The sequence below is a fragment of the Emydura macquarii genome, unplaced genomic scaffold (assembly GCF_026122565.2).
Source record: "Emydura macquarii macquarii isolate MOO-44397 ecotype Brisbane River unplaced genomic scaffold, CSIRO-AGI_Emac_v2 contig_2457, whole genome shotgun sequence".
Classification (NCBI taxonomy): Eukaryota; Metazoa; Chordata; order Testudines; family Chelidae; genus Emydura; species Emydura macquarii.
The window spans coordinates 410,576-435,324 of NW_027132594.1; the positions used below are offsets into that span (position 1 = coordinate 410,576).

General features: G+C 40.5%; 1 protein-coding gene across 3 annotated transcripts in view; it reads right to left on the reverse strand.

The window, feature by feature from the left end:
- Nucleotides 1-24,749, reverse strand: part of TTC27 (tetratricopeptide repeat domain 27) — a 185,044-nt gene that overhangs the window by 39,807 nt on the left and 120,488 nt on the right. For all 3 annotated transcript variants that reach the window (XM_067562651.1, XM_067562652.1, XM_067562653.1), the window contains exons 13-15: nucleotides 17,828-18,055; nucleotides 2,806-2,904; nucleotides 433-485 (exon numbers count right to left, since the gene is read on the reverse strand). In XM_067562651.1, coding sequence (XP_067418752.1) covers nucleotides 433-485; nucleotides 2,806-2,904; nucleotides 17,828-18,055 — 380 coding nt within the window. The remainder of the gene's footprint in view (nucleotides 1-432; nucleotides 486-2,805; nucleotides 2,905-17,827; nucleotides 18,056-24,749) is intronic.

The following is a 24,749-nucleotide window of genomic DNA, read 5'->3' on the forward strand; positions in this document are numbered from 1 at the left end:
GTTTGTTTTTCTCTCAGATCTCATGAGCTGACTATAGCATGAATCAACGTAGGTTTGGAACATATCCTCTGTTTTAAAATGGACATATCTTTTTTGGTCTCACAGTCCAATTAGTTTAATTTCTAATATTAGTAAGTTTGATTGGTTTGTATTTAGCGTATCATAAGTGATGAATTATTAATTTAAAAATATTGGCTCTAAATTATTGCTCTCTTTGCAAAGCTAATTAATTATATTTTTCTCAAATTGAAATGTGATTGATTTCTAATTAGCATCACTGTAGGAGACCTACTGGGAGAGTGGACTGAAGGGTAGAGGACTAGCATTAATAAGTAAACCACATCACAAGACTAATATCTCAGTGTTAGAAGAAAGGAAATCAGAAATATTTATTTTGGAAGCAGTATTCTCTAAACCTTTTGAAGTACTTACTTCTGTTTTAATCTGATATATGCTGTTGATAAATTGTTCCAGGCCTCAGCATTCTGCAATTATAACAGAGGAAGCAATTAACAAAATCAAAGACATTCCACTTATTTGGAAAAATCATTTGAATAAACCATAAAAATTATAATAGATTTACATGATCAATTTCCCTTATCATAGACATATATTAATAAATGCACATACAAATTAAATATTAAGGTGGAAATTACATTAATTAAAATATATCAAATTTGCCTGGCAAATTAAAAAAAAATTATAGCAACAATAAAAAATATAAGAAAAATGGTAAAATTGTAAATGGTTAAATTAATTCTGTTCTGGCATTGAACATATTGAGCCTGATTCTGCGCTCATTTACACGGATGAAAATCTGGAATAACTCCACTGAAGTCAGAGGAGTGACATTGGTGTAAACTCAGTGCAAGAACAGAAATTCACACCAGAGCTGATGGCAGGGCAACAGACCTACGGACCATTCAAGACCCCATCGTTTTGCAGGCTTAGGTGAGACTTAACTAGTGCAAAGGCATTGTGATGGATTCTGCACAAAATGAATTTCACCTATTGTGACTAAGGGTATGTCTACACAACAAGTACTACAGTGGCACAGCTGCAGTACTGCTGCTGTAGTACTGTACTGTAGACCCTTGCAACAGAGATGAAAAGGGTTGCTATAGTAAATCCACTCCCTTGAGTGGAGGTAGCTAGGTCTACAGAAGAATTCTTCCATCGACTAAGTTGCGTCTACACCGGGGCTTGAAGTCAACCTAACTACGTCTTTCAGGGGTGTAAATTTTTCACACCTCTGAGCAACATAGCTAGGTCGACCTAAATTTTAGGTGTAGACGAGGCCGAACAGCCCAATCCTGCATCCTTTACTCACATAAACAAGTCCCTTTAAGAACGCAGTTCTCAAACTTCATTGCACTGTGACCCCCTTCTGACAAGAAAATTACTGCACGACCCCAGGAAGGGGGACTGAAGCCTGAGCCCAAGCGCCACTGTACCAGGTGGGGGAGCCAAAGCGCTTCACCCCCAGGTGGGGGGCTGTAACCTGAACCCCGTTGCACAGGGCTGAAGCTGAAGCATGAGGCCCTGCCGCCCAGGGCTGAAGCCCTCAGGCTTCAGCTTCAGTCCCGTGTGGTGGGGCTTGGGCTTTGGCTTCAGTCTCAGGTCCCAGAAAGTCTCATGCCAACCCTGGTGATGCCAGTAAAACGGGGTCCCAACACACTTTGGGGTCCCGACCCCCAGCTTGGAAACCGCTACTTTGAGCCATTAGGAAATCAACTGGTCTATTCCTGTAAATACAGACAGGACTGAGCCATAACAACCAACCAAGACAGAATGATTTCCATAAAAAGTTGGTATTAATTTATAATTTAACAATTAATGTTCCTGGATAAAAAACAATGCACAATTGAGTTATATTTCAGATTATATGTGGATAATTTCTATTTTAAATTTAAAAAACAAATGTTCTTTTAGTAAAAATAAATGAAGAAATAGCCAGCAGTTCGTACCATCACCTTTTCTTTGTTCTCTACCATGAATATACTTATCCTGAAGCAGGGAGGATGAAACAAAGGTTTCTACTGCTAAGGCCATTTGGCACAATATATTGGTCAATCAGACCTGCTGATTAAACAGTGCAGGACAATATATTCTTGTGAGGGTTCAACGCATTTTTCTCTACATGATTTACACACTAAAAACAAAGGGGGTATAATCCATCTAGCATCCTGCATTTCGCAAGCCTGGCAATGGTGGGCACATGCCTGTATGATGCACACCTGTAAAGGTAGACTACAAACATCTCCCACTTTGAGGGAAACTGAGTTCATAAACTAAACTGCAATCTCAAATTTAGTCCTAAAAGTCAATTATCTGCCATTTCTTCAGTGAGTACTTCTAATTGAGATTAGTTTGACACTTCCACAGAAAGATGAATTAAGCAGCACAGATGATTGAAGAGTGCAGGAGGCTTCTTTAAAGTCTAGGAGTGGAATAAGCATTTTAACAAATTATTTGTTTAATAATATTCATGGCCTCTTCCTTCATTTCTAATTTTTTTTAATCAAAAAGAACTTTGGCATTATCCACTTTATTTTAGTGTTGTATGACACCATATAAAGCTTTACCATGTCAATATATATAAAGAAAAATAGAAAAGTCAAGAATCAAGCAAGTCTTTTTGTGATGCTTAATGAGAAAATACATCCTTTATGAACAAACAAACAGGGTAAAAATTGAAAAATTTAAAACGAAGGAATGAACAAAAATTTTTTTTGATCTCTGGTTGCTGTCACAAACTACTAGATGAGCAAAGAGTTAGTGCAATCTTCAATAAATTGTACATACTTCAGGTTCCAATGTCACACAGCGTTGAAATGCTTTGGCAGCACCATCGTAGCCTTCCAAAGCTAAATAGGCACAGCCCAAAGAAAACCATACGCCCAACTGTAAAGAAAACAAAGAGAAAGGGAATTCAGTATCTATGTTCTGTACAAAAAAAAAAATGAGTTAAGATTCCTCCATGCTCAAACCCGGACATTCCTTAGTGCTATAGGGCATTGCGTGCTATATTGAAGGCACTTCAATTCCAGTTTTTATTTTGTTTAGAATTTCCTGGGAATTTTTCAGTGTTTATTATATTATTTGAAAAATGGGTGAAAATCAGTAGACAAAATTAACTTCACAGTTTTCTGGATAATTACTGGGGTTAATATTAGGAGACAGAGGGAGAGAAAAAAAGAGAAAACTAAGTAGTGAAAACAAAGGAAGTTTACTGTTGTGATTGTTTTCTTTTAAAGCAATTTGCAGTTGTTATGCTTGATATAAGGGGCTTCAGTGTAAATTCCAAAAGTCCTGGGTAGTATAGGCTCGCAGCAGTTTTTCAAAATGTTTTTTCCACAGTTCATTCTCTTGCAATCTTGGATGTACCTGAATTTAGAAAAAGCTGAGCCAGGCAGAACACTGAGGATGAGGGAAGCAGCATAGCTCAAACCTGGAAAGTTGGTGTGGTGCTGCTATTGTCTGGAGAAGGCATCACTATGTATGCATGGAATTAACTTTTCAGGTTATCCCTTTCTTCATTAAATTTATCAGTAGAGACCACACTATTACAATGGGAGTCAAATAGCACAATGACTTTCCAGAAGGCTGATTCATTCTTAAAATCCTCAGGGGATATATGAGAGACATCTGTGCATGAAAACTCTGGAAAGCCTTTCTGAGTATATCGTGCTCCCTCCCTGGCAAAATGGACATGAAAAGATTTGTTTTCTTCTAGAATCTCCCCAGATTTTGTGACAAAGTTCTGCAGACACACTGTTGACCAGAATGCCATATATGCTTCTGTGTCAGAGAACGTTGTGTCCACTGAAAAGACTGTTACTAAACTTCTGTAACTGTTGTTCTTCAAGATGTGTTGCTCATGGCCATTCCACGATAAGGTATATGTGCATGCCACATGCACCACTGCTGGAGATTTTCCCTCAGTGGTATCTGTAGGGCCGGGTCTAATACCCTCTCTACAGTGGCGTACGTACTCCCTGGTATGCAGGGTGCTGTCGGGCCACTCCCTCTCAGTTCCTTCTTGCCGTAACTCCAACAGAGGGGAAGGAGGGCGGGTCATGGAATGGACATGAGAAACATCTCAAAGAACAGTTACAGAAGGTTAGTAACTGTCTTTCCTTCTTCGAATGCTTGCTCATGCCCATTCCATGCTAGGTGACTCACAAGCAGTACCTTCTGGAGGTGGGACAGGAGTTCATGGACATGCTCCTTGGAAAACTGCCCTGCCAAAGCCTGCATCGTCCCGTGCCTGCTGTACGACAGCATAGTCAGACGCAAAGATGAGCACTAAGGACCTGGTCGCGAACCTGCAGATGTCTTGTATCGGTACAATAGCAACTGGGAGGCTGCATTCAAATTTGTTCTCCTTGCAGACATTGCAGAAGATATTTATTTTATTGGAATACTTGAAAATTGCACTAGCATCAATTATGAACTTCCTTAAATGAGCCATTTCAGGAATACCCACTGCATGAGAGACAGCAATGTACAGTAGATGAGCTGGGCAAGACAAACAAAACAATTCAGGTTTTTCATTCCGCTTTACCTCCTGTGTGAACTTGATGCAATAAGTGGCAGAGTTAGAATTCACCATTGTCATGTCAGTGCATATTCCTGTAAAGCTTTACTGACAGAGGCTGCTATAGTCTGCCTATTTGCTGAAGTTACAAACTCCAAAAGTTGCCAAAATAAAGGCCAGGTGTATCCACAATAAAATCAAAAAATGAAAACAAAATTGCGATTTGTCAAAAATCAAAGAACCGGCCATGTCTCCCGCCAACCCCTCTTTAATTTGGTTGTTTATGGCAACATCATTCTCCTTCAGATATGACTTGGTCCAGTTGATTGAATTTGGCAGGAATTTCACAGCCAGACAGAACTTTCACACAAAATTCCCCCCAAAAGACCAAGGCTTAACTGTTGCCCTGAGAAGTACAGGGCACAGACAAATTCATTTACTACATCATGTCAATCTTGATTTTAATTCTGTGCCTGTGTGAATGCTGCTTCCAATGTACATTTACTTCTATTTTTGTTTCTTCTCTTAGCCTTAAGTGTAGTTTGCTTTCCAAATATTCTTTAATTTGGTGAGTCCAGGTGTTGACTTCTATGGCACAACACGGGCAATGCAAACATTCATGCTCACTCTCCTGTTGTTCTTTTTTAAAACTTTCAAAAAACACTTTATGTTCTGAAACATAGCCAAGGTGCAGTTTTTTGTTCTGATCAGTGAAAGGTGGAAGTAGTTCACACTGTGAATTGTTGCTTAAATGAGGCCTTCTCTGTACAAAATTAAAGTATTACAGGGCAGAGAAATTCAACTGTTATCTCAGAAAAGGCTTTCTCCAGCAACTAAAGTGGATTACTATCACCTGAGAGAACAGACTGTGGATGAGAGGTGCCCAATACTCTTGGAAAAGCAGCAGGTGCGGGAGAGGTTGCCTGGCACAAGGAGGTGTGGGGACAGAATGGTGCCTAAAGGGGAAAGGGAAGCCTGACACTCATGTGGGGGCAGTGGGCAAGGTTATCCAGCAGGTGAGGGGTGTCTGGTGCTCTCTGGGTACAGTGGGCAAGGACGCCTGGCAGAGGAGGGGACACTCATGGGAGAGCAGCAGGCAAGGAGAAAGGATACCCTGTGAGACGATGAGTGCCCAGAATTCATGGGGGCCTGTGGACAGAGGAAGAGTACCCAGTATTTCTGGGGGGCAGCATGGGATCAGGAGGGGACTCTGTCTATATGGTATTTAGATATTCATGTGCAACCTTGTATTATAACTAATATCTTCCAAACAACACATAGAGCAATTTTTTGCCCAAAGTTTTTAACAATCATGGATGCACAAAAGTATAAAATATATGGAAATTGCTTCATTCACTGCACGGTTAGCGCTGTCTAACCGTGCACCGCACCAATGCACATTGGTTTAGAAAAGGAAGTAAATAACACTGAAAAGTCTGCATCTTTTGTTGTTTCCTGTGAGAAAATTATGTTCATTTTTGGATCCTGGCTATAAATATCATTGTTAATGGTAGAAAATTTATTTTGCAGTAGAAAAGTACATTTTCTACATAAACATTTCTGATAATTAAAGATGAATTTTAGCTGCAAAAGCTTTTATGTTACAATATTAAATTTTCCCGCTAATTATCATTTAAAAAAACCTAACACTGATTTCACTTTTAGAGAGAGAAAACTGCCCAAATAACGTGTTTAGTGTTTATTTTTTTAAATGCAGCAATCTTTTGTTGATAAGCTTCAACTAGCATTACCTACTAATGCACCTCTAATCCTTTTTCATGAAATAATTTTTCAGATAGGCATAAAACATGGCAGGTTTCTTTAGGTACATCTGCACTGCAAATTCCATTCGGCAGCATGTAGAGTACACACACTATAACATGGGTATAAACAGCAGTGTAGATGCCAAGGTACTACTTTAGGGAGTAAAGACATTCTTGAGTCCTTTGAGTATGTACCCTACAAGGCTCCCTGCTCACCCAAGCAATGCCTCCCCTGTCTACACTGCTATTTGTGTAGTATCCCACTGTCTTCCCACTGCTGGAGTCTTTCCCCACCTCAGGGAACAGCTCCAGCAATGGGAAAAGACTCTGGTGGCAACCTGCTGTCTGAGCCTTTCCCTGCCACAGGGAAAGACTTCAGCAAAGGGAAACGCTTCCCAGATGCCTTCCCACTGCCAGATCCTTTCACTGACAGGTGTAGCTACACACCACAGCATGGATGCAGTCTGCTTTTCACGGCGGCATGTAACTACACATACCCTATATTAGTGTTTCTCAACCTTTTAAGTAGAAAGTACCCCCTAACTTCTGAAAATTTTAATAAGTACCCCAACACTCAATTTTCCACTCTGAGAAATACAATTTCCCCCCCTCCCCCTTTACTGCTGGACGACTGTATTACTCGTAAAGCAGGAGAGTTCTGAGTTCTGCAGTGCTGTGTGGCTGTGGCAAATCACAAAACCCCCTGCTGTTTCTCCCCTCCTCCCCTTCCTCCATATAGGAGCAAAGGTCAATGCCAGCCAATGACTATGGCTGATGGCGGGGTCATGTGGTGTTCTCCTCACACAGGCGGGAACTTGTGAGGTATGAGCAGGCACTAGCGGCCCACCAGAGTGGATAGCAGTGCTCCCCATGACCATCCCTAGGGGGGTGCAGGCCTGGGGCAAATCACACTGTGTGGGCCCCTCAACATTTTTATACTGGTAATACTGCAGCTGTCATAGTTGTCAATTTCACTGCTCAGCTAGAGCAGTGAAATTGACAAGTAAGCCTGCCAGTAGAGCCCGACTTCAGGACTGGGCAAGCCGCTGGGCTCTCCGCCTGGCTTTCTGGGCACCGGGCTTTGAGCCGAGGAGAGGAGCTGCCACCTGGACAAGCTGCAGGCGGCTGCCGCCTGGCTGCCAGCCCAGGAAGTGGGCAACTGCTACCCAATCTGAGCTGGGGCGGAGGAGGCTTCCGTGCAGGCTGGGAACCGGGGATGTGGGCAGGTGGCAGGCAGCTGCTGCCCGTCTTCAAGCCAGGGCACAGGAGGCTCTCTCTCGGCTCAGAGCTGGGCGCGGGTGGCAGCCACCCAGCTGCGATCTCAGCTCACAGGGCACCAACAGTTGCACGTTAAAATAAATACCATTTTTAAAAACAAGTAATCTGACTTAGGTATTGAGTCCTAAATACATTGATAAAATATTTTCTGAGGTTCTTGCTGCTTAAACACATTCATTAAAAAAAATTGAATTTCAACATTTCAAAGCATTTTCTAATCAGCTGGGGAATTCTTCTAGATTCTAATATCTATTGTAAAAAACCGCCATCATTCAAAGTGCCACGATAAGAATAATGAAAGAGTCACTATTTTTGTGGGAAGGAAAAAAAATTGGGTCAGGTTATGTTACCCTTAATTCATATTGAGTATTCCACAAGCTGTCCTTTTGATTTCAACATAAAAATATGCAGAGGAAGGTTTTTATGTGAGTAAAGGTATCACAAACTCACCTGTTTTAATAAAATTAAAACAAAAACGGTTACTAAAGTTTTGTAACTGTTTGTTCTTCAAGATGTGTTGCTCATGTCCATTCCATGCTAGATGCGTGTGTGCCACCTGCACAGTTGCTGGAGATTTTTCCCTCAGTGGTATCCGTTGGGCCAGCTCTAGCACCCTCTGGAGTCGTGTGCATATGTGTTAGTATCAGAGATGCCACTGGCCCCACATCTTCCCAGTTCCTTCTTGCTGGTAATCCCGACAGAGAGGTAGGAGGGTGGGTCATAGAATGGACACGAGCAACATATCTTGAAGAACATCAGTTATAGAAGGTCAGTAAATGTTTTTTCTTCGAGTGTTTGCTCATGTCCATTCCATGCAAGGTGACTCACAAGCAGTACCCCAGGAGGTGGGCTCGGAGTTCATGGATGTGCTGACTGCAACACTGCTATCCCGAAATGGGCATTGTCTTGGGCCTGTTGGGTGATGGCGCAGTGGGACACGAAGATATGAACTGACGACCAGGTTGCGGCTCTGTAGATATCCTGGATTGGTACCTGCACGAGGAATGCTGCCGATGAAGCCTGGGCTCCTTTGGAATGAGTGGTCACGTTGGCTGGAGGTGGGACATTCGCCTGCTCATAGCAAGGTCGAATACAGGCAGTTATTCAGGATGAGATTCTTTGGGGTTGACAAGGGCAGCCCTCTCATTCTTTCTGCTATTGCTACAAAGGGCTGCGTGGATTTGCAGAAGGGTTTAGTTCTCTCAATATAAAAGGCAAGGGCCTGCCTAACATCCAACATATGGAGCCAACATTCCTCAGAGTTTTTGTGAGGCTTTGGGAAGAAGACAGGTAGAAAAATTACCTGGCTGACATGGAATTGTGACATCACCTTTGGTAGGAAGGCCGAATGGGGGCGCAGTTGGATCTTGTTCTTGAAGAATACCATGTAAGGTGGCTCGGACATAAGGAACTTGATTTCAGACACCCTTCTGGCAGAGGTGATCACCACCAGAAAGGCGACCTTCCAGGAAAGATGTAGCATACAGCACAATGCTAACGGCTCGAAGGGGGACCCGAAAGCTTCAACAGGACTAGGTTTAAGTCCCATGTGAGTGTCAATTTGAGAACCCGAGAACAGAGTCTTTCCAGTCTTTTGAGAAACCAGACTGTCATTTCACAGGAGAACACTGATCTGCCATTCACTGGAAGGAGGAAGGCTGAAATGGCTGACAAATGAACCTTAAAATATGAGAGTGCCAAACCCTGCTGTTTTAGGTGCAGCGAATAGTCCAAAACAGACTGAAGAGGAGAATGAGATGGCCCAGCAAGTGAAATGTTCCTACTTGGCCAAGTAAGCAGTCCTGGTGGAAGGCTTCTTACCGCCTAAATAGACCTGTCAAACCTGTTCCAAGTACACCTATTCTTCAGGGTTCAGCCAAGTAGCATCCATGCAGTTAGTTGCAGGGAAGCAAAGTCCAGGTGGAACCATTTCTGAGAAGGTGGTTAGAGAAACTATGTTCTTTTTCTATGTTCAATACAGAGGGGACAAAAGCTGGATCTTGGGCTGGGGAGGGAGTAGATTGGTACAAGGAGCCTGGGAAGAGAAGACTGGGACTGGAGGTGGGAAGGGGAGAGAAACTGGGACTGGATGCTGGGGGATGAGCTTGGGACTCATGGGTAAGGAGACTGGGACAGATGGGGCAGGGCAAAGAGGTGGAGGGAGAAATGAGAGAGATCTGACAAGGAATCAGAGAGCGAGGGGAGAACTGGGACTGGCTGAGCATACAGATTAGGGGATACTCTGAAATTAGATGAGGAGCTCTGAGAGGGAGGCCGGGACCAGAAATCAATGGGGACAAGGAATGTGGGCATAGTGGTGGTCGCAGGCCAAGAAAGAGACAGACAGATCAGACAAGGAGCCAGTAGGGTGGAGGCAGGCTTGGTGGGCAATGAGACTATGATTTGGTTAAGAAGCCTGAGGAGTAGCGACTGAGACTGATAAGTGAGGAGAATGAGACTGGGATTAAGAGCCAGGGGTGGGAAGCATGGGACAAGGACAGCAACAGAATCGTCAAGCATGGGAGAAATAGGCTGAAGAATCAGTGCCCACTAGAGTATGCACCCCCTCCAAAGCCTGAAATGGAACACAAGATTCCTGAATCTCAACATTCCTTTGCTGTACATAAGTATCTGTGAAACCCACTGGCAATATGTCCCATCCCAATCTCATGCTACTTCATAGGGCTGTGTAAAGAAGGAGACTATGGTATGCTTCATTTGTTGCAAAATCTGGAAGTTGTGTAGCGAATGAGGCAGTGGATTACATGTAAAGAAAGAACAGTCTCATAGTTAAGACAGTTGAATGCTGCCCTGGAAAACTGGATTCTCTCTCTGACACAGAACTCCTATATGATGCTAGCCAAGTTACTTACAGCAAACTTTTCACAGGCAATCACTAATTGTGCATTCCTCATTTTCTGGGTACCCAACTTGACACACTTGTGGGGTTTGATTTGCAGAAGTGATGAGCACTCAACTGGAGTTGAAGTCAATGGGAGATGTCCTTTGAATGATTTAAGTGCTACGTACTTTGAAAAATCAGATCCTAGGAGTCTCAATTTGGGCATCCAAACTAAACTGAAATGTTGACCTTAATCTCTGTGCCTCGGTTTCCCCTTTGTAAAATATGGATAATAATGCTCCCTTATTTCACAAGGGTGTAGTGAAAAAAATGGTCATTTATGAAGCACTCACATACTATATAGTGATGAGCATCATAGAAAAGATCATGAGGAAATTAATAATTCTGTCTTCATAGCAGGGGTTGGATAGTGTGCAATAAATAAGGTACTGAGCCACACACTGAACAAGGAGAAAACAAAATACTGAATAGTTGCTTACTAAATGAGCAACCTTAACAGTTCTCTTTTAACAGTTAGTGTGTGATTATACATAAACTGACAAGAGCTGTTTGAAAGGACAGAAACTTAAAGCACCTCATAAATATGTTGTTCAACTTGAATATTGGGTAAGATAAGGAGACATGGGCTGCAGTATTCTCAGGTTGATGATGCACAACTCTATACCTCCCTTTCATTCTATCTGGGCAAAGCAGCCAATAAGCACACTCAGCATCTGGGTTGATTTAAGAATTTCCACAAGGTTGCAACTGTTCCTTTCAGATACAGACCATGTAATTATTATCCATATATTTGTGTCACTTCTAGATTAGCCTAATAAAATGCACTCTGCATGGGGCTACATCTTAAAGCAATGTGGAAACTGAAGCTGATGCAGAATGTGTCTCCCTGGTAAATGATGCATTTCACTGAGAGCATAACAGATCAGTGCTCCAGGATATGTACTCACTGCTTGTGGGTTTCTAGGTGGAATTTAAGAGGAAGATTTTCAAAAGGCACAAATTTTCAATGCAAATTATGTTCCTAACTTCCATATGCACATTTGAAAATCTCCCCCCAAGGAGTTGGTTTTGACCTGTAAGTTCTGAGGTGCTGCTCAGAATCAAGGCCACAAGCTTTAGTAATGGCAATTCTAATTACTATAAGATGCAGACTTTGAAGTTTTTATGCCTCTTTTCTGACCCCCAACATAAACAATTAATTAATCAGTTTCCTTCAAACTCCTGCTGTATGGAGATAACATTTATCTGTTCTTTGAACATCTAGAAAGAGTACATGTACCTTCTATGGGTGTTTATGATGTGGACAATGAGATTTTTTACTAAGATGAAAAACGAACAAGTTAAGCAGCTAGTTTAAAGATGGATTCAGCAGTGTTCTGTGCAGAAAAAATAAGAATTCCTCTTCACTGGGCAGGGCATCAAATCTGATGACTCTGCTGGCTGATGTAATAATTGCTCTGAGGAAAGTGACTGAAAAGTAGTGTAAGAATCTTTGTCAGAGGTTCAAAAAATAATTTTGTCAAGACTTGTGAAACTAGGTTAAAGTTCCTTTTTGGCACTAGTTTGTTGGCTTGAGGTCCAAGTCTGGCCACTGATTAGAAAAACAGATGAGAATGAACTGTGAGAAGACTAGATTCAGGGCAGATACCATATGAGGATAATTTAGGCTCAGACCTTTGATATACCCAGTGATCAGAAAGTCCAAGGCAAGTTTAGAACAAGAGTTCAACTCTGTTTGTTTACATAAATTACCTTTTGTCCACTGCCACTCACTATAAGGCTGATTGATTTTCAAAGGGAGAGTCTAGAGAATAAGGCTTTTATTACATTGTTTGAATCTTTGAATTCCAGTTGCAGCTGATGGCAAACTGACTTCCAGAGAGATATTCAGCCTACAAAATAGGTCATCCATCTCAAATCCATGCAGGCTAGCATACAAAGTTATATTGGCCAAATGATTTGGTTTGCTACTTCTAGAAAAGTGCTTGCAATGTTGTTATAGCTATGTTGGTCCCAAGATAGTAGAGGGACAACTATTGGACCAACTTCTTTCAGTGAAAAAGAGCTTTTGAGCTACACTGAGCTGCTCTTAACTCTGGGAAAGGTACTCAAGTGTCACAGCTAAATTAAGGTGTTAACTCAACAGGCGGAAGAAGTCTTGAGATTTCTCAAGTTAATTCAACCATCACCCTTCTTCTACATATAATTCACATGCTATAATTTTATTGGTGAAGTGAGTAAGTAGCATGAAGGGAATTGTACATGTTTCAAGGAGTTCTCATTGGCAGATCACTTGGCTGCCAACTGTAACCGGAATGGCCACAACCCATTGTAGCAAGACTCTTGCTGTGAAAATGTATGCAATTTCTAGCCTCAGTCCATTAGGAGCAATCTTAAAAACCTGGTTAGGAAGAACAGTCAATTTCCTTATCTAAGAAATCTTCGGGAATTCTGTCCACAGAAATCAGAAAGTTTTTGATCAATACTAGAAAGGAAAAATTGATTCTTAGCAATAGAGAATGTGTCATTTGTCTAGTTCTAGTTAAATCCTTCATAATTTTGGGAGGATTTATTAAAACTCTTTTTCCTTGTATTATACTCTCAGAATCTACATTTCTTCCAAGATATTCTGGAATAGAAAATTTACTTCTGGAAGAATACATTTTAGGCAGATGTTAGAAGACAATGGTGTATGAAAATCTTCAGTATCCAAGGGGGAACAAATATATCAGTTTGTCCAACCTGTCTCAGAAAATTTGCCTCTAAATCTTAGGTAGAGCATCCTGAGGAACAGGAAATTTTGTCTTTCCTATATGGAGGAAAGTTGCTCATTTTTATTTTTCTTGGATTGGCTTTCATTTAAAGCTTTCTTTGGAAGGAGCACAGATAATGAAGAGCAGCTCTCAGCTGAATGTTTGTTAGTTTTACACTTTAAGGGATAAAACCTGCTTCCCTTTATTAACCAAAACTGATCTTGCCTTAAGTGGGAATTTTGCCTGAATAATACCAGCTGAATTTGACTCCAAATGCAATTTTTTCCTCTGCATTTCCTGTGGGAGACAAGGACCAGGAAGACAAGTACAGACCTTTCTTTTTTAGCTTCTAATGTGTATATAGTTTGAGTGACCTTGAGTCCTTGTATGAATTAGAATCAAGCTCTGACTCACTGGAATCAAACATGCCATTTAAGCACTGAATCACTATAGGATTTAAACTCTGAATGCCTCAGGGAAATATTTTCTTACAGGAAGAAGGGTTATTTGTTTGTGCAGAATTACAATTGGCAGTGGTGGTTTTGGTAGGATTTTGCGGAAAGACAGGAGATTTGATGAGGAAGAAATTATATCCTATCTTCTTATGGATATATTTATATCTATATATATATATATCTATGTCTATATCTCTATATGTCTATGTCCTTTATAGGACAGGCATTACTGGAGTTGGCATCAGACATAATAGTAGTCAAGAAAGTGATGCTAGAGAAAATGTATCTCGGTATACAGAGGGGTAAATGTGGGTGGGATCTGACAAGCCACTTGCCTTTGGAAAAAAAGCAGGCACAATGACACAAATTCCAGACAGAGATTCTGGTAGGCAGAGAAATAAGAAAATGTTTCTATGAATGTTAATTGCATCCAAAAATAGAAGAGTAACAAACTCATTACTGCAGTATTTAGAAAGGTAAGGTTGGGAAAGAACTGTCAAGCTGCTCAAAACTGAGATAAAAATATAGTGTTGCAGTCCACACCTGCAGGAGATCTGGGCTCAATTTCTGGCTCTGCACAGACTTCCTGTGTGACCATAGGCAGGTCACTTAATATCTCTGTGCCTCACTTCCCTTTCTATACAACGGGGATAATATCATCACTTTCTTTCTCCCAATCTGTGTCTGTCTTGTCTATTTAGATTGTAAACTATGTGTTCATTCAATGCCTAGCACAACAGTGAGCTGATCTTGACTTGGGCCTTTAGGTACTACTCTAATGCAAGTCACCACCACCACAAGCACAGCAGTGATCATGAATAGCTCTAAATGCAGACAGAGACCAAGCAACTGTCGTCCACTTAGTAGAGATTGCTGGAGGCAGATTAAATTGTTTCTGTATTTCTTAGAAGCTGGATAGAGCAGTACAGAAAGTCAGTTTTATTCAAATTTCCTACCCATCAGGGAAAATGGTTACAAACTGAAGAAAGACTTTAGAAAGTACATGCTGAAAAGTGGAACAGTAAGGCTGCCAGCTGCTTCACAGATGAAGGTAGTTTAAGGACACAGATGCTGAATTATTGGTCTTCGTTGTTAGAGTTGGCTCCCTAGCACAGCTGCCTCTGTGACAATGGGAAGATCTTAATCAACAATCTTCTGTAAAATCTGCATTAGAACAAGCTTTTGAAATGCAGGTGAAATGTATTCTGTGCTTTACCTTATAATGCTTCAGAGCATTTATAGACTCCAGCACCAAAAAGTAGAATTCCTGATAGCTACATCAAGAATGCTTTCAGTACACAGTGTGAGAAATAAATATGAAGATTTAATTGAAAAATAACTTAAATGAAAATTATTCAATTTACTTCAGTCTCACTTGTAAAAAATTTCCATTGAAATACAAGTTCCCTCTTATCAAAGAATTGTCACCATATGTAATAAAGTTTAAAGAAGAGCAACTGACACTGGCAGTGCATTGTTTTCATTTTCCCTGCTAAGTCAAGAGAGAAAATAAACATGCTACTGGAACAGGAATCCAAATCTCAGAGCAAGTAGACAGATGCTTTCTATTTTATTTTGGGGGGGTGGGAGTGGGGGGAGGATAAGAGGGGTGTTAAAAAGAAAACTAGCCATATTTAGAGAATCTTATATTAAATAGCTAAAATCCTAAATTAATTCTCTGCTATAGTATAGGAGCTCTTTACTATAATTTTCTATTCTTCTTTGGATGCCAGGTAACATTGTTCACCCACCTACTTTCAGCAAAATTGCCACAGAATAGCTGGTGCTAACTGGCCAGAATACTTTAGCACAACAAACCTTTTAAAATGAGCTGCAGGTTCAATTTTAACTATGATCTTCTAGTCACAGTGTCTCTCAAAGTCTCTGGTTGGAAATTAAACTATTTAACATTACTATCTCCATTTTATCAGGTAGGTAGGTAAATGTGCTTTTACTCCAACTTTTAAATTTGCTTGTAGGTCTTTATACTTTTATTTCCTGGCACAATGACATTAGTAAATTCCTTTCTTTTTCAGAAAATAAGGTGAACACTCAATCAGAAACTGTTGGGTCTAAACAGTTATGTGCTTTGTTTACTATAAAGTGCTAATTAGCTTGTGGATTAAAATAATTAGGGTTTATTTATCTTTTTCTTTCAGGTTCTCAATCAGTTCTCTGCAGAGTTGCAACTTGCTCTGTGCTTTCTTTTACTGTGCTCCCAACATTTTCAAAATCACTTTTTTGATTTCCTACATCCTCAATATACGTCAAATTTCTAATTTTCAAAATTCTTCTAATACAGCTCTGCTGTGTTTCTCTCCTGTCTCAACTAACCGCCTCAATTTACAAAAACAGCTGCATCATCTCAATTTACAGAAGTTCTTGCTGACTCACAGCGATAGCTCAAGTTAGTCACAGAAACAGACACAGTCATTGGAGAGTTTTCCTCTTCCTCGCTTTCACCCTGAGTGATGAAAAGTTTGTTTGTTTTTTGACTCAGATGTGGTATTATCTCCATTGCTCTTCTTGCCTGGCATTCCCCTTGGTTGAATTCTATCAAAAGTACCCTTTCCTGAGTTCTCTCTTTCATGATCTTTGGCTGAGATTCTGTTCTTTGGGATCTTCTGTTAAAGCTTTTGGTTACATAATGATGACAGAGGTGCCAGAAATCATAATCTGGAGAATTTAAAGGATAAGACTATTTTACTGCTTGTACCGTTGGCACACTCTTTTCTCCAACTGCAGGATACTCTTATTCTCACAGCAAATCAAGGCCTTTTTGTTGGTGCTTGCTCTTCCCTTATTTCTTGTGGTTGGCTTTGTGAGAGGATCCCAAACTTCCTTCAATCCCCTTGAACCAAGACACGGATTTTTGTCACTTGGAAAGCTCCATTCTGCTTTCCCAGACTTTTTCAGCTTATCAGTTTGGTTTCCAGGGTTCTCAGTTTCAACCTTGTTTCTGATTTTGCCTGGAAATACAGACAGATGATGCTCTACCTCCCTGCTGCTACTTTACTTTGCTGGACCCTTGTCTCTCTTTCTGTGCTACTTCATGCAGACTGTGTTGTTAGGAGAGCCCTGCCCTCTCAATGAAAATTCATATCTGTTTTCAGTTTACTGTCAAACTGCAAGATTTCTGTACAAAGGACAAGAATGGGGTTAGCTACTGCACAGAGGGAGGAACAGGCCATAAGGTGTCACCCTCGCTTTGTGCTGCCCATGTAGGCCTAGTCATAGCCTAAAATCCTCCAGCTCACCTAAGGGCAAAAACTGTGTTGGCCTAGAACCATCAGCCACCCAAGAGATGTGCAGAAGAAGTGAGTCCAAGATAGTTCTTATGGGGTGTGAGTAGTGGGTGTGTTCCCCATGTTTGTTAAGAGCTCTAGGGGGTCATCTTCGATGCACAATGCCTGCTGAGAAGTGGCAGCTCTAATCCATTCCCAATGCAAGGCAATATCTATAAGATACAATTCAGTCCTAAACTGAAACTTCAACATAAATGTTTTGAAGTCAGAAAGGATTTAGTGGCACCCATAAGCCTGTCACTACACAAAATAGTAGTAAACTGCAGCAGAAGCTCTTTCCTCAGTAGTTAAACACAATGGACACTACTTTCAAATTCTCCGACTCCGGGTGCATGCATAACCTTCAGTGGAATACAACAGGTACCATCACTGGAAGAAGAATAAAATGTCTGTAAAGCTCTTTCAGGATGTCAAGTGTTCGTTCAGAGTTACTTTTTCTTCATTTCTTACTGAGCTCTGTGGGCAATACTTATCAAGGCAAAACGTATTCCCATTCACCTTCCTCTAACATCTACTCACAAGTCTTTAGTCTAAGAGTATGTTCACAGTCATTTAGCCAACAACTGTTCACTTGCAATGTTTTAGCATTTTGGGGACAGTGGCTGGGTGCAACAAGCCACATCTCAATTTTTGCAGAAGGCCCGCATGGGAAAACTTGTACCTCTCCATTCCCTTATTATGCTGCTTCTAAACAGAGCTCTTAGCCTCTCCCCGGGAATATCAGCAATATTTACCACATTAATAAAGTTAAAATTGTTACTCTGACCATTTGTGAACACAGTTCACCTGTTTTTACATTTTGAAAAACAGGAACACAATTAAAAAGTAAATATGCTAACTTTAAAAACCATATTTGTTTTTCTTTCCCACCTGCATGGGATTAATCAGCACTGAACGTTCAAAGCACTCCACACATTCTCTGAACTCCTTGTTGCGAAGATGGAGGAGGCCCTTAGAGCGCTGGGCCCGAGCACTGCGATGCTTAGATAACTCCCAAGCCTTGTCATAGTACTGGTGATCTTTAAGAACATCACCAAGCAAGCAATATAATGCCGGTGTTTCCTTTTTCTCTAGCTCTCGCCTCAAGACTTCTTCTGCCTATTAAAGAAACAAAAAGGAAATGAGCCCCTTAATAGGAGAATCCATGGTCAGTCTAACCGCATTACCATTATCTCACAGATTTTACACCTTAGTCGTTTCTTATGTAATCTAAGAAAAATCAAGAAATCTGAAAAACAAAACAGTATCTTGAACAAAGTCTGTGTCATAGATAAATCCTTGATAAAACTGCTCCATAAATTCTTTGACATCTTGTAAAGCCCAAATACTAGCATTTAAGTGCTGTGATTAAAATTCTGTTCATGTCTGCATGAACGTTAAGGCATGATTTACTTATGTTAAATCCTAAAGCCATATTCATTTTTTATGCAACCACAGTGTGGTAAATGGAGTTATTTCAGAGATGAATTTTTTTTCAAACAGTTTTTCAAAGAAGTCAAGGTGAAATGTAAACTCTTCGATTTTCAAGCAGAGGACTACTTGGAGAGCTAGCAGAGGAGAATTCTTCCCCAGTAAAATTTTGAAATATGGTACAACGTGGAAGCAGCTCAGTGTCAAAATGGGATTAACATTTACTTCTTTGTACTGGGCAAAGAGTCAGTATGTCAAAGCTGCAAATAGCTGTACCCATTTAAAACCCTAACTGCCCAATGAGCAAACACTAAGCCTGTAAATCCGTATCTCTTATTTGCCCCTTCTGGAAGCAGTGCTTCCAACATGTTTTATGTTGCCCCTCACTTTTCATTCCCCCTTCGGCCATGGCTGCTACCGTTCTACAAAATGTACAAATAGAAGCTATATTTTCATCCAAATGTAGGCAATAAAAATATACTCAGAAATAGCTAAACATTTAAAAAGCAAGCTTTTGGAAGATAGGATATACGCTGGAGTCACCACAAGACCTGTTAAAATTGAGCTATTAGTCTAGAATACCTTCATAACTCTCCCTGAGTCTCCTCAGTCCCTCTCTAACCCAAAGATTTCAAAAAGATACTGTTCCCTCTTTGGTCTCACCAATAAAAATATTGTCTATGATCAGTTGTCCAGACTGAGATCCCCCCTCCCAAATGTAACATCAACACTTAATGTACACAGATATTAACAGCATCATGCATAATTCAGTATGCTCTCTATTTGAAAGGATCAGTTTGAACAATATGAAATTATGGCTGAGTCCAACAAATCCTGCCACAGATCCAAGGTTGAGCAATTATTATTAATTATATTCCCCTGCAGTATATCACTCTATCTACCTAAGGTGACTGCATTGTTGATCTCCACTTAGGAATGATTCTTCCCTTTCCTGTTCTAATGAAAGCTATTTTCCTTCACCACGCCCAGATAATCTCTAGGAAATTCAGTCAGATAAAATGGCAGCTATGTTTGCAGTCTTCTACTGCCCCTCTCTCAATCTTGGGCATAGAGGTTTATCTTGGATAATTAATAAAGTTCAAAGAGCCCGTTTAGAAATCTTCAAAAGAAAGAGCCCTTTCACTTTGCTGTGAATTTTTTTTCCTCTGATATATTAACAAGACATTCTTGCTGTCATCTAGGCTAAGTGAAGATGTAGCAGAAACACAACAGTCTACCACAAATATTGGAACGGCATAAACACCACAAAGGGAGAATTATTGTTTAGGATTGTACAGGAACGTAATTGGAAAATACGGTACCAAATTAAGAAGCAGAAAGCTGTAGGCTGAGTCTCAAGAAAAACTGCTGAACAGTAAAAGTTCTTAAGCAGTGGAACAGTTTTCCAAGGGAAGCTGTGAAATCTCTATTACTTGGGACATTTACAATTAGACTGGGCAAAGCACAAGAAAAATATACCTTAATGAGGAATACTAAACCGGCAGAGGGAAGGACAAGATGACAAAAAGTTTGTCCTCCCATCTCTATGACTACGATTAAATGAATACATATCAATAGCTGGTCTCAAAGCTTAAATGTTCTAGAACAGAGAGACTCACACACTTAAATAGTTGCAGTAGTAGCAGACAACATCTGAAAGTATAGGCATGTTTTTTTACAAGACTGAAATTCTGCTGTGAACAGCTGCTCTGAGGTGAAAGCCGTTCCTTCACCTCATCCTTTGTAAGTCACTCCCAAACAGGTCTCTGTATGGTAATGCTTAGTACTGTTATACACTACACAAATAGACCAGCCATTCACTAATTACGTTTACATTTAAGTGCATAAAAACACCATGTTCTGGCCTGAGTTTGCAGGGATTCATTGCCAACATAAATATTCCAGCTAGAGATAAAAGAGAGTAATTAAATATACAATACTTGGGCTGTTCACCTCCCATATGTATTATGCAGTTGGTTTTTCATCATCTCTTTGTTCCTCCAATCTGCACAGGACTAATGCAAATGATTATCATCACAAAGTCATACATTTATCCGGATTTTAAAAAATGATTAGTTGGTTGTCTCATACAAATTTGGATAATACTTTAAATCAAGATTTCCCATTATGCTGTATTCTTCTTAAGAGCAAAATTCTCTCCTTGTAACCTTGTAATAGAGATAAACCATTATATCCTGCTCTTTCATGGGAATTCTGATTCTGTAGAAAGAAATATATTGGAAGCAAAACCCTTTCATGTAGATCTGAGTAGTGATTTTCTCTTGGTAAAACCATAATTTAGATAAATGAAGTGTAAATCATTATGCAAGAGATTTATTTCACAATTCTTAATCATTAAATAGATTTTTAATAATCATTTGAAATGTTACATAATTAAAACTAAATTAAAGGAGCTTTCAAAAAGTATCTTTTAAACATGCCCATAAACAGTTTTCAGAACAAGTTACTTTTCTTGATCTTCAGAAAACTTCTTAAATTTCACTTTAGAAAAAGGTTAAATTTAACATGATCAATACAAACTAAAATTAGTTTAATAAATACTGCTGACAAACAAGGTTAGTTACAATTAACTGGCTTGGACAGGCGTGTCTAAGCTGAACTGGAATGAAAGCAAGAGCTCAGTTCACTAGACATTTGTTTAAAACATGAAGAAATATATAAGAGCATGTACTTATCTTGATATGTTGGGATACTACAAGAAAAACAGAGTTTTAAGTATACAATGCTTCACAAAAGAGGGAACAACAAAGAAAATTCTGGAAGCTAGAAATGCACAAGTGGAATAATTCCTTTTTGGTCCTCATTGGCTAGACTCCAGTGTACCAAGCTTAATATTGTCCCAGAAATAGGTCTCCAACCCTCAAAATGTCCATCTGTGTGTCTATTCATCTGTTCTCTCCCTTTTATAGACCCTATTTTCTTTCCATTCATGAGTCTCCATCATTTTGACTCATTATACTACAGTCTTAGATGCTGTATATTTTGTGTGTTGGCCTAATTTTAAATATATCCTAAAATGACGTTTTCATTATTTCCCTTGGGAGGGTATTTGCCAGTCTACTAGAGAGGTAGTATGACAGAGTGGGTTAAGCATGAGGGTGGGAGAGGGAAACTCCCAAATTCGAATTCCTGCTTTTGGAACTGACTCGATGCACAGTCTTTGTTTTAGTTTCCCTACCTATCTCAAAAGTCAGTTGTAAAATTTAATGATAGTAGTTACATTACCAAAGCATCATGCAAAGTATTAATTTACTAATTAATATACTAGTTTGATCGTGCCTTGAGGAAGCTTTTCCTGATATTCCATCTAAATTGTCCTGTCTTTCTTCTCCCTATGTTGCCGTGCTTCACAGCACTTCATGACATACCTTTTCTGCCACAGACTGCATAGGCAATGTTGTAGACTCAAAGTGGCACCAGGCCCTGCCAGAACAACAGATGCAAAACCTGTAGACATATCTCTACTGCTGTGATAATCAACACTCCCCACAACACAACTTTCAAGATCCATGGGCCCTACACCTGGGATACTTCTTCCAGTGCACTAAATACCTGAATCACAAACTACATGGGTGAAACAAAACAATCACTACACTTTTGAATGAACTCATACAGAAAAATGATAAAAGATAAAAACACCTTATCATCTGTAAGTGAGCACTTTTCACAAAGCAACCACTCTATATCTGACCTCTCAGTCCTCATCCTTAAAGGAAACCTGCACAACACCTCCAAAAGACAAGTTTGAGAGCTCAAATTTATAACTATGCTAGACCCTAAAAATCATGGACTGAATAGAGACGCTGGACTTATGGTTATTACGACAATCTATAATCGACAAATGCTCCCTTCCGAGTTTCTTCCCCATGACTGAAGAGGTGTTAATGGGCCATTTCACCTTGAATGTTTCCTTGAAATGTGTGTTAACTTCTTATGCTAAACAAACTGTTCCACCTCGTATTTAGCTGTGATGCTCTGAGCACATCTCCTAGACCTAAAAAAAAGCTCTGTGTAAGCACAAAAGCTAGTCTCTCCCACCAACAAAAGTTGGTCCAATAAAAGATATTACCCCACCCAATTTGTCTCTGTACTGCATGTGATGCTGTGTATAAGAAAGATGACTATTTGTATCATTGTTGTTACCACCATTGTAAAATTGCAAAAAATCCTATGCAAAGTATGTCATGTCACGTATCAATGGAAAAGTTATGATTTGCTAAGTAGGATTATCTTGTTTATATACATCTTTGTATCTTTAGTTATGAATATTGGCTATGTTTGTGTATCTTAAACATGTTCTGTATTCCTGGGTGACACCTCCTGATAGAATTTACATTAGGGCTAGGCAGCTATGTGTTGATGGCCCGTCAATGACACTCAGCTCTCACAAAGGGCCATTGAAGAAACTCATCCTGTCCAGACAGATCTTCTTGAGGATGCCTCAGACAGCAAGGAGTCAATGGCCACTCCCTGTGTTTCAGCAAAACATGTAAAGACATGTAATATACCCATGTAACCTTGGGCTCCTTCTGGGCCAGTAACTTTTCATCTACAGGGGCTGTGGGCTTTGTTGGGACAGTAAATTTCTATGCACATGGCACAGGACATAAAAGACCCCTGAGATATCTCCATTTTGCTTCTTTCCTGCTCTAATTCTCTGGACTGTGGATTTACAATTAAAAGGAGCATCTTGAACTATGGACTGAGGACATTCCAAACTTTCGGAAGTTACCACAAAGATGTTTGCAAACCACCACTGCTACAAGTCTAATAAAGATTTTGCAATCATTTGTATGTATATGATCTATTAACCATTTAAAACTCTCTTCTTTTCTTTAGTTAGTTTACTCAGGATTGGCTGACATCATGTTATTTGGGTAAGAGTTGAGACTCAAACTGACCTGGGGATAAATGTGGAATCCTTTGGGATTAGAAAGAACCTCACATATGGTGAAAAGGTTTTCAATAACCGTTCACTAGATTGCATTGCCTGGATGAGAGCCAAGGGCTGAAATGGCCTAAAGCGGATTGTATTTGGCTTCTGGCTAACCAGTGTGGTATTGCAGAAACTCTTTTGTTACTGGTTTGGTGAATCTAATTATAGAATAGACCACCAGTTTTGGGGGATTGTCTGCCCTATTTCTTGCAGTCTGCCCTGAGTGTGGCATTCTCATGTTGTCTATCCCAGGCATCTGGTCACACTGCTTAGGCAATCAGAATAAGAAGGCAACACAGACTTTCCAAGCTCTTCCTATTGTTGTTTCCCTGCATGAAATAACATTTTTAATATCTTTTGTGGTTTTGCATTCACAGACTTCCCCTGTGGTGACAACGATGATCACTGATATCTGGACTGCTGTCTCTGCAGCTGCAAAGCTGGGCTCTGTTCCTGGCTTTTCCCACCACAGGGAGAAGACTGGAAAGCAGTGTTCTAGGTCTCCTGCAGGTGTGGGAGCCCCCACTCCATTCCAGGAGCTTTCCATGTTTTCATATCCTACCTCCTCTCCCCACATTCTTGCTGTCTCCCTAACATGGACAGTGGTGAGGATGGCCATCCCCTATGAAGGCCCCACACAACTGTGTCCCAAATACCTCTGGCCTGGGGAGCAGGGAGCAATTCTCCTACTCCAAAGCAGTGTCCATTTCACAAGCATCTACTGGCTTGTTGCACTGACACTCCTCCAGGTGGAAAGTCACAGGCAAATCCAAGGCTGGGAAAAGGTGGGTGAGGAGCTGGGCTGGCACCTCAGCCCCAGGTTAGGGTAAGAAAAAGTTCTCACAAAGCTTTGCAGGGAAGGGTGTCTTGTCCCTGAAGATGTCTTAAGAGCCAAGCTAGCAGCTCTCTTCTCTGATAGCTCATCTGACCCTGATGAACCACAGTGGGTTCAGTGGCTGGAACTAATGCAGGAGAAGCTGAGGAGGGACCTCTACTCCTAACAGCCCTTCATTCTTCCCCTCCCCCACCTTGTCCACCCCTTCCACACATACCAGTCAGTATGGAGGAGGCAAAGCAGAGAGATAGGGTGTAGGGCTATTAGCCAGTTGGCAAAACATGCAGTTCTCTGGCTTAAAGGGAAGGAAAGGGAAGAGTGGGTGGAGGGCAGGCGCTGGAGTTTATGGGCCATTACTGGAAGGCTGGGGGATATTTCTAAACCAGATGCCTTATTTGAGGTTAAAAGGTCAAGGGACCATCTCAGCTTCTAATCTATAGCCCAGACCCCCTCCCCCACATTCATGCTGCCAGTAATGTTCCCACCTGATACAAATGCCCCTCTTTAGTTTCCAGTAATATTAACAGGCTCAGACCTCTGTCCTCAGCCTACTTTTTTCACCACATCCATGAAAACATAGGTCCATTGGA